Source organism: Ursus maritimus, unplaced genomic scaffold (genome assembly GCF_017311325.1).
Source record: "Ursus maritimus isolate PB19 unplaced genomic scaffold, ASM1731132v1 scaffold_9, whole genome shotgun sequence".
NCBI classification, from domain to species: domain Eukaryota; kingdom Metazoa; phylum Chordata; class Mammalia; order Carnivora; family Ursidae; genus Ursus; species Ursus maritimus.
This window is the reverse complement of record NW_024427107.1, coordinates 80,489,043-80,501,953: the sequence shown is the minus strand read 5'-3', so window position 1 is coordinate 80,501,953 and position 12,911 is coordinate 80,489,043. Positions and strand designations below refer to the sequence as shown.

General features: G+C 65.9%; 3 protein-coding genes across 7 annotated transcripts in view; all 3 read right to left on the bottom strand.

Moving 5' to 3' along the window:
• The window catches only part of MFSD3 (major facilitator superfamily domain containing 3), a 2,157-nt gene extending 483 nt beyond the window's left edge, over positions 1–1,674 (bottom strand). Inside the window, exons 1-3 of one of the 2 annotated variants that reach the window (XM_040626162.1) lie at positions 750–1,674; positions 239–323; positions 29–153 (exon numbers count right to left, since the gene is read on the bottom strand). In XM_040626162.1, the coding sequence (XP_040482096.1) occupies positions 29–153; positions 239–323; positions 750–1,431 (892 nt within the window). In that variant the 5' untranslated portion in view covers positions 1,432–1,674. Of the gene's footprint in view, positions 1–28; positions 154–238; positions 387–749 lie in introns of both variants that reach the window. The other variant, XM_040626161.1, reaches the window with a different exon arrangement.
• Positions 1,675–3,260: 1,586 nt separating this feature from the next.
• Positions 3,261–7,222, bottom strand: GPT (glutamic--pyruvic transaminase). 2 transcript variants are annotated; one of them, XM_040626016.1, is made up of 11 exons: positions 5,884–7,222; positions 5,657–5,746; positions 5,474–5,582; positions 5,183–5,316; positions 4,788–5,031; positions 4,568–4,647; positions 4,344–4,480; positions 4,060–4,234; positions 3,823–3,978; positions 3,616–3,728; positions 3,261–3,544 (listed from the first exon to the last, which is right to left on the bottom strand). In XM_040626016.1, the coding sequence occupies exons 1-11, from the start codon at positions 6,043–6,045 to the stop codon at positions 3,454–3,456; spliced, it is 1,491 nt and encodes a 496-aa protein (XP_040481950.1). In that variant the 5' UTR covers positions 6,046–7,222; the 3' UTR covers positions 3,261–3,453. The 2 variants fall into 2 exon arrangements, with proteins under 2 accessions (XP_040481950.1, XP_040481951.1); XM_040626017.1 differs by lacking the exon at positions 4,568–4,647 and having other exon boundaries at positions 4,918–5,031.
• A 928-nt stretch (positions 7,223–8,150) lies between these two features.
• Positions 8,151–12,911, bottom strand: part of PPP1R16A (protein phosphatase 1 regulatory subunit 16A) — a 39,963-nt gene continuing 35,202 nt past the window's right edge. For 2 of the 3 annotated variants that reach the window (XM_040626013.1, XM_040626014.1), the window contains 9 exons: positions 11,628–11,698; positions 11,413–11,558; positions 10,191–10,294; positions 9,999–10,123; positions 9,785–9,910; positions 9,629–9,704; positions 9,424–9,553; positions 9,083–9,248; positions 8,151–8,789 (listed from right to left, as the gene is read on the bottom strand). In XM_040626013.1, the coding sequence (XP_040481947.1) occupies positions 8,412–8,789; positions 9,083–9,248; positions 9,424–9,553; positions 9,629–9,704; positions 9,785–9,910; positions 9,999–10,123; positions 10,191–10,294; positions 11,413–11,558; positions 11,628–11,698 (1,322 nt within the window). In that variant the 3' untranslated portion in view covers positions 8,151–8,411. The remainder of the gene's footprint in view (positions 8,790–9,082; positions 9,249–9,423; positions 9,554–9,628; positions 9,705–9,784; positions 9,911–9,998; positions 10,124–10,190; positions 10,295–11,412; positions 11,559–11,627; positions 11,699–12,911) is intronic. The other variant, XM_040626015.1, reaches the window with a different exon arrangement.

The window sequence follows — 12,911 nt, the reverse complement described above, 5'->3', positions numbered from 1 at the left end:
CCCCCCCCTCCCGTGGCCAGCCCCTCACCTTTCAAGACTGTGCTGGGGCCCAGCCTGACCCCCGGGGTGTCCAGGTGGAAGAGCAGGGTGGTCTGGCAGGCCAGACCCCCAAGACGGAACCGAAGCACTGACCTCAGCAGGGGCAGTGGTTGCCTGAGGTGGGGAGATGGGGTGGGTCAGGGAGTGTGGTGCAGGTCACGTGGGAGCAGGTGGGTGGGGCAGGCTGGGGAGGGCTCACCTGTGCCTGGCCAGCAGGGCCCCACCCAGGGACGAGCCTACAATGGAGCAGACCACAGCACCCACGCCGTTCCACAGTCCCAGCTCTGGAGTGGAGATGCCATGGTCCAGCAGGAAGAGCGGAAACAAGCTGCTGGCACCCTGCTCACCTGTGGGGAGAATGTGAGCAGGGGCTCCCCACCTCTCTTCACCCGGGGCTTCTGGTGCACTCCCCTAGTTGGGCCCTTGCCCTGCCTCTGTCCTGGGCCATAGGTGCCAGCAGATAGCGGGGACTCGTATCAGCCAAGCTTAGGGTCAGCATGAAGCAGAGTCAGAGATCTGAGGGGGTGTGGCTGGAGCTCACAGAAGCTGTGCAGCTAGAGCTGGAGAAGCTGTAGAGACAGGCTGGGTTCCAGCCTGCAGCTACTCCCCCAGAAAGTGACCACAAAATGGGTTCCAAGGCTCCTGGGGACCCAGCTGGAGCTCCCCCAGGCTCCCGCCCCTGCTGTGGCCTGACTCACGGCCTCACTTACCCAGTTTGTAAGTGAGCACAAAGCCTGCTGTCCACAGAGTGCCAGGCATGGCCAGCACGTCCTGCAGAAGGTGCAGACTGTGGCGGGGTGGCTCTGAGGGCTGAGACGCGGGCAGCTGCTGCAGGGCCGGCGCAGCCCAGACGAGGGCAGCAGCCAACCAATAGGTGGCAGCCAGGAGCAGGAAGAGCAGAGGCCAGGAGAGGGTGGGTACGAGGGCCAAGAGGCCTCCTCCCGCCAGCACTGCCCCCAGCTTGTAAGCGACCACCTGCACTGTGTTGCCAGGCCCTAGCTCCGCGGGCTCCAAGAGCTGGACGGCCAGCGTGTCCAGGGCCACATCCTGCACAGCTGCACCCAGGTTCAGCAACAGAAGCAGCCCCGCCACAGTGACAGGCAGCCCAGCCGGGCCAGCTTCCGCCGGAGGCAGGGCTGCCAGCAGCCCGCACACCAGGCCCAGAGCGGCCGTGCTGAGCATCAGCCAGGCCCTCAGGGAGCCCCGCGCGTCTACCAGTGGGGCCCACACGAGTTTAAACAGCCAGGGCAGGTACAGCCCCTTGGCCAGTCCCACGCGTGTCAGGGAGAGGCCGCGCGCCCGCAGCAGCACGGGCAGCAGGCCTGACTGCAGCCCATAGGGCAGGCCTTGCACCAGGTAGAGGCCGGCCAGCGGCAGCAGCTTCCCATGCATGGCCAGGGGAGTGGGGCGCCCCGGGGGCTGGGGCTGGGTTCAAGGCCGGACCCGAGCCTGGAGGGGGGGATCACAGGTCCGGCTCAGAGCCGGGGCAGAACGGTTCCGGATGGGGTCTGGTCGGGTCAGGATGAGGTCAGGGGTCACACGACAGCCTGGCTCTGAAGCTGGGCCCGTCAGGTCAGGGTGCGACAGGCCGGCGCCCGCGGGTCCCGGAGGCGGGCGCACTACGCAGCCGCGGGACGCGGCGGCCACAGAGCACGCGAGCGGGCCAGAGCGCCGGCCGCCCTCGGGCGCCCCCAATGGCCAACCTGGGCGATGCGGGGAGCCGCGGGCTCGGGCGGCCGCTGTCCTCGCGGGACCCTGCCTAAGGTATCAGATCGGGCTCCCAGACCCCCTGGACCCACACCCTGACTTTCCACAAGTGCTTCCTTGGTGTCTCACCTGGAGCCTGGTGGCTGCAGTGTCCCCGGCTCCTTCCAGCAGCCCCCAGGGAGGGGTCGGCCTCCGAAGTGCCCACTGTCTCCTGCCTTCTCGGGCAGAGGGGCCCTGGCCTAGCCGGCGGCCACGCAGGGCCAGGAGAGGCACTTGGGTCTCAGCCACAAGGATGCAGCCGGCTGCTGCGGAGATGCCCTCTGGTGTCCAGTGACAAGGCCAGGAGAGGCCGTTGCGCAGACCCAAGCCTGGCCTCACTCCAGCTGGCTCTGTGGAGGGAAAGGCCCGTCCCAGGAGCCGACGAGTGTGGGGGTCTCATGTGGTCTCTCTGCTCAGGGCTGCACCCCACAGGGCTCCCGAGGCCCAGAGTAGGTGGTGAGTAGGACCCAGGGTTAAGAACCACCTCCAGAGTGGACAGCGCTAGAGCCTTGTACTGTCTCCAAACCCTGGACTCCCTGAAGCTGACCCGACCCCTAGAGTAACAGCTGGTGAAGCCACCTCGAGTGGGTTTCCTGTCACTTTGACAAGTTTCCTCATCTGTAAAATGGGGACTACCATCCCTCCTGAGAAGACTGCAGTGACCCAGGACCGTGTCTGTCGTGCACACAGTAGGCGCTCAATCCCTGTTCCAAGGACACAGGGCTGCACACCCACCCCCAGCCTGGGTCTCCCAGGGTGCCCCTTGGTCAGCATTTTACATGCTCTTCTCCCTGGCACCTGTCCTGGGGTGCCCCCACATGGCAGCCCCCGCCCTCCGCCTCCCAGCCCAAGGACTGCGTCTGCACTAGGATGTCACACACTTCAAACCCAATACAAAGCAAGACCTTTAGTTCATTCTCCCTCCCCACTCCTGGCATGGCTGCTCCTCCAGCAGCCTCAGGTGGCAGCACCGTGCCATCCGCCCACGTAGGAGGGAAACCAAGCCCTCCTCCCGAGTCCTCACTGCAACTCGCTTCCTGCTGCTCACCCACCCAGCCGAACCCACCTTCCAGCTCAGTGTGCTCCCGGGGCTGGGGGGGGGGGGGGAGCCAGGCCACCTGGCTCGTGTGTCTTCCTTAGGCTCCTTTTTCAGATGTGGCCACCCCTGGCACTCAGCGCCCGTGTTTCTTTGCCCGGCTTCATTCCCAACCTAGTGCCTCCCTTCACACCTCTTGCCCTTCCTAGTTTTTACGAGGAGTTTGCCAGTGTCTGCGTCAAGAGCAGAGACCACAGCAGAGACCCAGCCCATGAGAGGCGCTGCATCGGCAGTGGTCACCTCCTCTGGGAGGCCTCCTTGGCCATTCCTCCCGAAGGCTGACGAACGTCCTGCCCAGGGCTGGGTCCCCAGGCCTGCACAGAAGCCTGGCTCAGAAAGGAAGTCAGGAGCGGACAAAGGCAGGGGAGGCTCGTACAGGTGTGTGCACACAGCCGTCTTCCATGTAGTCAGACTGCGTCATAGCTTTATTAGGAGCCTGCAGGAAGGCAGGGGCCAGCCCCACAGGCAGCAGGAGGAAGTCCAGAGGGCTCCAGAGACCCCCAGGGCCCTGGCCATGGTAAGTCCAGGGTCGGCCCTGCCGGCCCAGCCTGGCCCTGAAGGGACGGGGGTGTTCAGGAGTACTCTCGGGTGAACTTGGCGTGGAACTGGCTCAGCTTCTCCAGCAGAGGCCGCAGCTTCTCCATGGGGGGCAGAATGGTCATCCTGAAATGGGCAGGGAGGTCAGCGAAGGCACTGGGGGCTGCTGGGCTGAGCTGTGCGGGACTGGGCCTCACCGGAAGTGGTAGGTGCCTTCCCTCTGCCCGAAGCCACTCCCGGGGACCACGCAGATGCCGGTCTCCTCCAGAAGACGCATGCAGAAGAACATGTCGGGGGCCAGGCCCAGCTCCTGGGGGCGGACGCGCAGCACCGGCCGGTCAGGGCTGGGCGCCCAGACTCTCGCCCGCCCCCGCCGGCCCCCGCCCGCCAGTCTCCACCCGGACCTGAGCGCGCTGCACGGCGCGCGGGGGCAGCTGCACGCGAGGGAAGGAGTACATGGCACCCTGCACCGGGTTGCAGCGAATGCCGGGAGCCTCGTTGAAAACCTGCTCCGTGAGCTTCGCCTTCGCCGCCAGCTCGGCCAGCACCGCCTGCCTCTCCTGTGGCCGCGGAGGGTGGGCCGGTCAGACCTGGCGGCGGCGGCGGCGCACCCCCACCCCGCCCCAGCCCCTCTGGCTCACCGCCTGGAACTGTGCGAAGGAGGGGTCCGAGGGCGCGGGCGGGCTGACCACCATGCTGAGCAGGACCTGGCCCGGCACCGGCGGGCACAGCCGTACGCTCAACAACTTCTGCATCTGTTGCTGCACGGCGGCGTCCAAGTTCACCACCTCCACGTAGCCGCCGCGGAACCCGCACCTGCGGGGGGGCGGGGGTGTGTGCGAGGGCAGGTGTCAAGGCAGGCCGGGGAGGGGGAACCAAGCCGAGGACGCATCCGCGAGACCCCGCCCGCCCAGCCTGCACGTACTCTCCCATGTAGCCCTTGGAGACGGAGTGGAAAGAGGCGAGCTCCTGCTGCGTCGCGTAAGGCGGCCCCATCTCTGTGAGCACCTTCTTGAATGAGTGGAACTGAGAACCCTCCGCATACACGTTGTCCTGGTACACCTGGATGGGCGGACCGGCGTCACGAGGGTGGGGGGGCTGCCACTGCTGCCCTCCAACCCCAAGCCCCAGGCGAGCCCTTGCCAGCACCTCATCAGCCATGAGGAAGAGGCGCTCCTCGAAGGCAAAGCGAATCACAGCCTCGATGCACTCGCGGGCTTGCACCTGCCCTGGGGCGCGGGGGACCCAGCATGTCCGGGGTCAGACTCGGGCTCTGAGCTCTGCGGGGCGCGGGCGCGGGGGGTGGGGGGGGTGGGAAGGACTGACGGGGGGAGGGTAAGCGGGATGGCTGGGGGGACGGGCGGCGCACCAGTGGGGTTGCCAGGGTTGATAATGCAGAGTGCGCGTGGGCAGCAATGATCACGCGCCTGGCACAGAGCCCGCCGCAGCTCGGCCACGTCCAGTGCCCAAGCGCGCTCCTCATCCAAGTAGTAGTCCACCTGCACAGCGTTGAGCTCGGCCAGCGCCGCGGAGTACAACGGGTACTGAGGGATGGGGATGAGCACACCTGTGCGGGTGGGACCCTCTCCCGCCACCAGCAGCTTCAGCACCGTCTGTGGGCCGGATGGGGAGGCAAGGTTGGTGGGGCCCACAGGCACTGCACCTGTTCCCCGCCCCGCCGAGAACCACAGTGCCAGGAGGAGCAAGGTCCGCCCAGCGGCACAAAAAGAGCCGTGCCGTCCTCCTGCTCTGGCCCTGGCCTACCAGGATGGCGTCGCTGGCCCCGGTGGACAGGTAGATGTTGTTGGGGTCTGCAGGAATGCCTCCATCACGCCGCTCGATGTAGCTCGCTACATCCTCCCGGATCAGCTGGATGCCGGAGCTGACGCTGTAGGCCCCTGGCCAGGGGGCGGGGCAGAACGGGGTTCCTTAGCAGTCCTCGCTGGTATCTCCGCCCTGTCCAGCAGTCAGGCCCACCCCTCCCCTGGGACAGCCTTCCCCCCAAGCTCCTGCTTCCTCCCTGGGGCTTTGGCCGCTCTGGGCACTGGCACTTACCCAGGCTGTGTCCCCCACACGCCTGCAAGATGCGCTCAGCCTTTCTCTTGGCATCCTCGGGGAAGTTGGGGCTGTTCAGGAGATCAGGGTGGACGCAGAGGGCCAGGACCTGGGAGGAGCGGACACTGAGCCAGAGCACGTGGGCTGACTGGGGAGGAGCGCCAGGGCAATGCTGAGCCTCACCTGACGCAGGAAGGTGATGGGCTTCTGCCCCATGGCCTGCGCGTCCCCGATGTTGGCACGGATGACCTCGGTGAAGGGCTTCTTTACCCCCTGAGAGGGAGGGGGCACAGGCAGTGAGAATGGGCCTTATCATGCTGGCCGGTCCCTGTCCTATGTGACTGTGGGAATGGTCTGACTCAGCTGTCCAGGTGCAGCCTGGAGGGCAGTGGCGGGGCCCAGGGCCATACCTGGCGCAGTTCCTGCTCCAGCTCGAGGGCACGCAGCACAATGGGCCCGCGCACCGCATACTCCACCCTCCGAACACACGGGTTCATGGTGTCCAGCGTCAGCACCTTCTCCTTCAGCCCGTTCATCGCAACCTGGCTGTGGTCACCTGCCCTCAAGGCCATGACCCTACTCAGACCAGGCAGGAAGGTCAGGACACGGCAGGATTCAGAAGTGGGGATAAGGGAAGCTGGGTCCAGACTCAGTGGGCCGGGGCTGGGAAGAGGGAGCCTGGGTAGGGGGGTTCTAGGTAAAGGGCACCCTCTTCACTGCAGCCTGCTGGCCCCACTGAAAGGGACAGAAAAGGCTGAAGAAGTCGGGGCCGCTGGGCCCCGCCCCACCCGTCTGGGCACAGTTCTGCCCCAGGGAGCCATAGGGAGTGCATGAGGAGGCAGGCGGGGTTTGGGGCGAGGCCCAGTGCCCGCCCAGTGTCCCCATGACAGGGGAGCAGGAGACCTACATGGGGGGTAGGGACAGACAGAAGGTTCAAGAAGCTCTGAGGGACTGAGCCTGGGGGAGGGGAGGTGCACTGAGTGCCTGGAGAGGTTGGCAGAGCTGGGCAGAGCCAAACCCTCAGGGGAAATGGAGCTGGGGCCCCTGGAGATTTACCCCAGCAGGGCTCTGCCAAAGCCTAGCCCTCTCAGGCCCCCCATCTTTGCTTGGGCCAGCAGGCCTGTCTCCCAGGTAACTGAGTCAGGCCTCTACAGAATCCTGGTGTTACTGGGGGAGGGGAGCAAAAGCTCAGATGCGGGGTTCCATCTGGCTGGCCCCTCCTGGGCTGGCAACCATGGCCCGCTGGCTGCATGAGCCCTGGGGTTGGACCTTGGTCCCAGATCAGTAACTGGTGGAGGCCGAGTCTCTGGGTTGGGACACTGGGCGACAGGGTAGGGTGGCTCTGGGCCCTCGGACACCTCGGCTGCTCTGGGCTGCTATTGTGCCCTTTCACCATACGCCAGCCTGGAGCTGCCCTTGGGGCCATACCACAGGCAGGGTGACCTAAGCTCCCCTTCCCTGTTCCTGATTGGCAGAGATAGTGGGAAGCAAGCTGTGATAGGCCCTCAGGGCCCCACCTCCCCAGGCCCCGAAGGGAGCTGATAGGCCATACTCAGGGGTGGCTACCCCAGCTGCTGACATCTGATTCTGAGTGGAAGGTCAAGAAGCCAGGCCTCTGAGAGAAGCTGAGGGCAGGTAGTCAGGCCTGAGGGCAGCTCGGGCTCCTCTGCTCCTGCTGGCTGGAAAGGAAAGAGCAGGAGCCCCAGGCAGCCAGCCTGTGTCTCACTTGCACCTCTCGGCTCTGTGCCACCTCGGGGGCCCACCCCCACCTCCTGCCCCCAGGCCAGAGCACAGGCTAATACGGCCCCCGCCCCAGCCCGAGGCAGAGCCAGCCCCTCCCACCCCTGGCAGCAAGGCACAAGCGGCAGCCGTGTTAGCAGGTGGACCGTGGCAGCTGCACCGCCCCACACGCTAAATTTAACCCGCAGCCTATCCCCTGCCCTCCCCAGCCCTGCTGAGGACACCCCTCCAACCAGCGATGCTCAGGAAAGGGTGGGCCCTGCAGACATGGGGCTGACTGGGTCAGAACCCACTAGGGAGGGGAAGGTGACCCAGCACTGGTGGCCATGCAGAGCTGCCCACCATGGACAGAGAGCAGCAGTGCCCTCGGCCCTCCCACTCAAGGCCCCTAAGGGGCCCCTGTCACCCTGACACATTGTGCCCAGCCAGCTCAGAATCTGGGCGGCCAACCGCTGGCCCCCTTTGCCGGCCCAGGCAGAGGCTGGCAGCCAGGCCCCAGGATCAGGGCTACGTGCCAGGAACAGGGGGACTCACCCCCCAGGGAGGTTTCTGACTCCAGCCTTGTGCAGACTCTCCCCTCTGTGGCTCAAGAATCTTGTGGAAAGCCCCCTCCCCTTCCAAGACAGGATCCCTGCCCCTCTGGCGTGGATACCTCCAGCCCTGACCCCCAAAGAATGTCCTTTCAAAGCTCCCTGTTCCTCTCAGGAAAGCAAAGAGTTACAGAGGAGCCTCCAGGAGGCTGGGAAGGCAGGGAGGCGGGCACACGACAAGCCAGGCTTCTTGCCCAGTGGCCGTGGGCCTCACTCCCACGCAGGGCCAGGCAGCCACAAGCAAGCACCTACAGGCCCACGAACAGGGATGGGCACACCCAGAAGAGCAACACAACAGCTCCCCACGCCCAGGACAGTGGCCCAGCTGACACACACAACAAGGCCAGTGGCAGAACAGCCCTTTATCAAGAGTCACACGATCAAACTAGGTCTCTGTAGCCAGGACCCCCCCAGGAGGGCTTCTGCCAGACGTTCATCCCTGAGCAAGGATGCTGGCACCCTAGAAGGGGGGGAACAGGGGAGGCCCTGCACTGCCTATCCCCCAGCAGCAGCACCAGGGCACACACTGCGGTCCCCAGAGCAGGGGCCCCACGGCAGCCTCTGGCCAGGCCTCACAACAGGACTTTGTGACTCTGGCGGCCAGCCCCTCACATGAGCAGGCAGCAAGGCCTCTTCTCCATGGGGGCTTCCTCTGAGGGCGCTGTGAGCTTCAGCAGGGGCGGATCTCCACCAGCCCCGGAGCGGCACTCTGGCTGGGGGCTCTCAGCGTCCACAGGCAGGCCAGGCTCAGGTCCCTCAGGTCCCTCAGGCAGGGGACGTTGCAGCTTAGCAGCGGCTCGCTGGCGCTTCAGCTCTGCCAGCGTGTGGTGGGCCTTGGCCCGGACCAGGGCATCGGGGGCGGTGCTCTCCAGCGGGCTCAGCTGGTAGGAAACGCTCCGGTCCAGCCGCTTGGAGTACAGGTGCCGCCCTGGGCTGCCTCCAACCCGGCCATTGTGCGGCCTGGCCGACTCAAGGTCGTCCTCCTGCTGGGGAAGCATGGGCCTCAGAGGCCACCAGGAAGGCCCTCTCTGGCCTCCCTTGGCCGCGGGCCCCAGGCTGTGTGGTGGTCAAGGGGCAGAAACGAGAGTAGGGCCAGCAGCTGCCACTGTGCTGCACTGGCCCGGTTTTTGGGAACGGGGTCACCGGTCCCATGGACTCCTAGGGCGGGTGTGGTGGGAGAAATGGGGCAGCAACATCAGGTCACATGCCTGTGCTACCCACAGAGGGTGGGGCCCAGACCAACAGCCACCGTGCTGGAGGAGGACGGCGTGGGGCTCACCTCACTGGGCGTGGGTCGCAGCTCCGCATCCATCTGGCCATCCTCGTCCTCCTCGGGCGGCTCCGGACTGGCAGGCGGTGGCTGCTGCCACACGATGGCCTCCTGGGCATGCTCCTTGCGGTACAGGCTGGTGCGCTGGGTCAGGCTCACCCTCCTCACCACCTTCCTGGGGGAGGCACAGTGAGGGTGGGGGGAGGATGCCACTCGCCCCTCGGACTCGGCCAGGAACTCCCACTGGCACTGCGGCCACGGCCACGGGGCAAAGCCAGGGCAGAGCGGGGGGTGTGGGCGGGGCGTCTGACGGCCAGGGTGGGACGCCGGGGTCGACCACGGGCGCTCACCCCCGGCTGCCCGCGCTCGAGGTGCGACGGCGCAGCAGAGAGCGCTGGCGGCCCTGGGCGCGCAGAAGCGCGTCGTGCTTGTGCTTCAGCTCCAGCAGCTTGGTCCGCACCTCCTCGTCCCCGCACACGTCTAGGAGAAGTGGGCAGAGGGTCACCGGTGCCCTCCCAGCCACCCTCCATGCTGGCAGAGGCGGCCCCAGCTCACCGAGAGGCGTCTCGTCCATCAGAGACTTCCCGTTCAGGTCGGCCCCGTGTGCCACGAGCAGCTCCACCAGATGCACCTGAGGGCCGGGGAGCTGAAGGACCCGCGGCCAGGAGCCAGGAGCCCCCACCAGGCCGGCTGCCCCCACCCTGCACTCACCTGGCCCCAGTAGGCTGCAGCGTGCAGCGGCTCCCAGCCGTCCTGGTCTCTGGCGCTCAGGCTGGCCCGGTGCTCCAGCAGCAGGGTAGCCGCCTCACCGAACCCATTGGCGGCCGCAATGTGTAGCTACGGGCAAACCGCGTAGCCCTGAGTCCCTGCCCTGCCCCTCCAGTGGCGACCTCCCCACTTGCACCTCACGTGGCCCCATCCTCACCAGCGTGGCCCCGTGGTCCTGGGGGGCATCGATGTCGGCTCCCGCCTGCAGCCGGCTGCGGATGTCATCCAGCATGCACAGCTCTGGCAAGGCCCGGGCTCCCTCAATGCTGTCCTGGGTGACGCCTGAAAGGCAGCGAGCTCAGAGCTGGCGCCCCGGGCACCACGGGTGGGCGAGTGGGGTCATACTCACCACGGTTGGCCATGGCCGTCTCAAGGCAGTCCAGCGTCCGCTCATCCTCACAGAGGTCATAAGGCATGTTCCCATCAGTGTTGACGGCCAGGAGGTCGGCACCACTGCAGGAAGAATGGACAGGGGCTTTGGCCACAGAGCCCTTCTCCCCCATGGACGCTTCTGGTCCACCCTCTACAAAGGCCCTTGGCCTGGGGCTGCTCTCCAGAACAGTGATGGAGGAGGCCCAGGCCCCTGGTGCCCCTCAGCTCTGGATCCTGCCCTCAAGCCAGGTAGGCCATCCCCTAGTCTCCACCCGTGTCTGAGCGCCAGGTTCCACACCCATGTGCCCCTGTCAACCCACACACTGGGCCCACCAGCCGGGGCGGGGGGGGCAGGACTCCAGGAGCCTCGGGGAGCAAAAGGTAGAGATAGGGGAGCTGCAGGGAACAAGGCTCAAGCAGAGGCATGGCCAGGGGAGCTGCAGGGGAGCCTGGACACAAAGGTGGGTGCTCTCTGTGCACAGGAGCTGCATACAGCCACCCCTGCCACTCTGGGGCGTCTATGTGTGAAGGGAAGAGACTGCCACCCACCCACCCACACACCCATTATCAGCACCTAGACCACTCCAAGGAGAGCCTGAGACCCTGACCATCTGTTCTGCTGCAGGGGTCCAAGGTGAAGGGCCTTGGTAGTGGGGGGAATTCCTGGACCCGGGTAAAGCTGACCACCCCTCCCGTTCACTAAGGCACGCATGCAAAGAAATCCTGCTCTGCCCCGCCCTCCTTGTCAAAGTCTCCAACCATGTGCAGGTACCCCTCCATCTTTGCCAGTGCTGCCCTCATCATGCTGTCCAGAAGGGCATGTCTCTGTGCAGACCCCAGTGAGAGCAGAGCTAGAGGTCAAGGCCCACCGTCAAGGGTCCCTAAACTCCTAAGGGTGCTCGGCAGGAGGGTGCACCCAGGAACCACCACACGTCCCTGAGTACATGCTTGTTCCCTTGGTGCCACAGCATCTGCAGGCTCTGCTGAGGCCCTGATCTCCATGCCCGGGTGAGGTCAGGGTAAGCAAAGGTGAGTGGGAACACAAGAAGCCAAGGGCCAAGCCTGCTTCCTGCAGACGAGACACCTGGGCTGTGTCTCAGGATAACTACCATCGGCAAGGAAGGCCCGGCCTCTCCTGGCCCAAGTGTAGCCCCTGCCTGACACAGACGCCCGGTCTGGCCACACCGATGGGGCCCTACCGGGCAATCAGCAGCTCCACCAGGTGCAGGTGGCCACAGGTGGCCGCAGCGTGCAGGGGTGTCCAGCTCTCGCTGTCGCGGGCATTGACCTTGGCCCCAGCCTCCAGGAGCTGCTGCACCATGTCCCGGAAGTCATCGATGCAGCTCTACAAACCACAGAGCCTGAGTGCCACAGCCCCCTCCTCGCCCACCCACCCCACCAAGCAATGGCTGACCTGGTGCAGGGCCGTCAGGCCATCCTCGTTGGCCAGGTCGGGGCTGACCCCACTCTCAAGGAGCTGACGGACTGTAAGAAGGGGGAGGGGGGAGTGTGATGAGGGTGTAGAGAGAGAGGTCCGGCCACAAGCCAACACTGTTCCAGACGGGGTGCAGGGTACCTAAGGGTTCCTGGGCTGACTGCTATCCTGCGGCTGGGAGCAGGGAACGCCGACGAGGACGGTGGTCAGGGGGCTAGAGGGACCCCCGAGCCCAGGCAGAGGGCTCAAGAGCCGGGGCGCTGGGGCTCTGCCTGCCCCAAGTGCGCACACACAGCATGCCCCCGCCTCCAGCACCAAGCGGGACCCACCCCTCCTGAACCCTGACGCTCCAGCCCTCAGGCTCCTGTGTGAGGGCAGTCCCCGCTGGGCTCCAATCTCGCCCATTCTGGCCAGGGTTCCAGCACCCCCCCAGCAATACCCTCACTGGGTCTCGTGCTCCCCCAAGCCTTTCCCACCAGCAGAGCACTCCACCCCCACATGTGCCCCAGCCTAAAGCAGGCTCCCTGCCCAGCTGCAGCCTGCAGTGCAGGCCCAAGGCATCCAGGCCTGTCCCCTCCAGGGTCTCCCCTCAGCAGAGCTAGTCCCTGTCCTCATTGTTCAGTGGGCCTAGGCTGTCGCCAAGGTCACCACAGACCTCCGTGATGGCCCGGCCCTCTCAGACTGCGCTCCACAGGCAACATCACCCTCCTTCCCACAGTTCCCTACGCCATGGCCTGCCTGCAGCACACCCACCATGCCCTCCTCTACTTCCTGGGCCTTGAGGCACTGCCCGCCCCTCCTTGCCCTCTGCACCCCAGCCTCTGCCCTGGAGGAAGGCAGGAAGAGCCCTCCAGAGCCTCTCCGGGAGAACAGAGGGGCTGTGAGCACAAAGGGTACAGGGGAGGAATGAGGAGCCTGTCCAAGAAAGCTCACGCCTGTCATTTAGCCGGGAAGGTCCTGATGGGGAGGAAGAAGTCAGAGACGGGGCCTGAGGCAGGCGTCAGGGGGGCTGGCCTGCGGCGGACCCCTGCCCCTGCGCTCTAACCGGCTGAGGTGGGCACCCTCCTTTACAGAGGTGGAGACTGAGGACCCAAGCAGGTGGTGGCCAGGACTCTCCTGATGGTCACCCAGCACCCTGGCAAGAGGCGGCGAAGACTTCGGGCCACTCCCAGCCCACCTGAGCGAAGCCCTGGACACTCGTCCAGGCTCCTAGGCCTTGCCCAATGCCCCTGCCCAACGGCCCATCAGCCTCACGCCCCCAGC

Excerpts from the sequence above, each read along its gene's own strand:
- GPT (XM_040626016.1), bottom strand. The coding sequence starts at position 6,045 with ATGGCCTTGAGGGCAGGTGACCACAGCCAGGTTGCGATGAACGGGCTG. Across the intron at positions 4,235-4,343 it reads TCCAAGGGCTACATGGGAGA|GTGCGGGTTCCGCGGCGGCT; the intron begins GTACGTGCAGGC and ends GCCCCCCCGCAG. Across the intron at positions 3,729-3,822 it reads GCGCCGTGCAGCGCGCTCAG|GAGCTGGGCCTGGCCCCCGA; the intron begins GTCCGGGTGGAG and ends GTCCGCCCCCAG.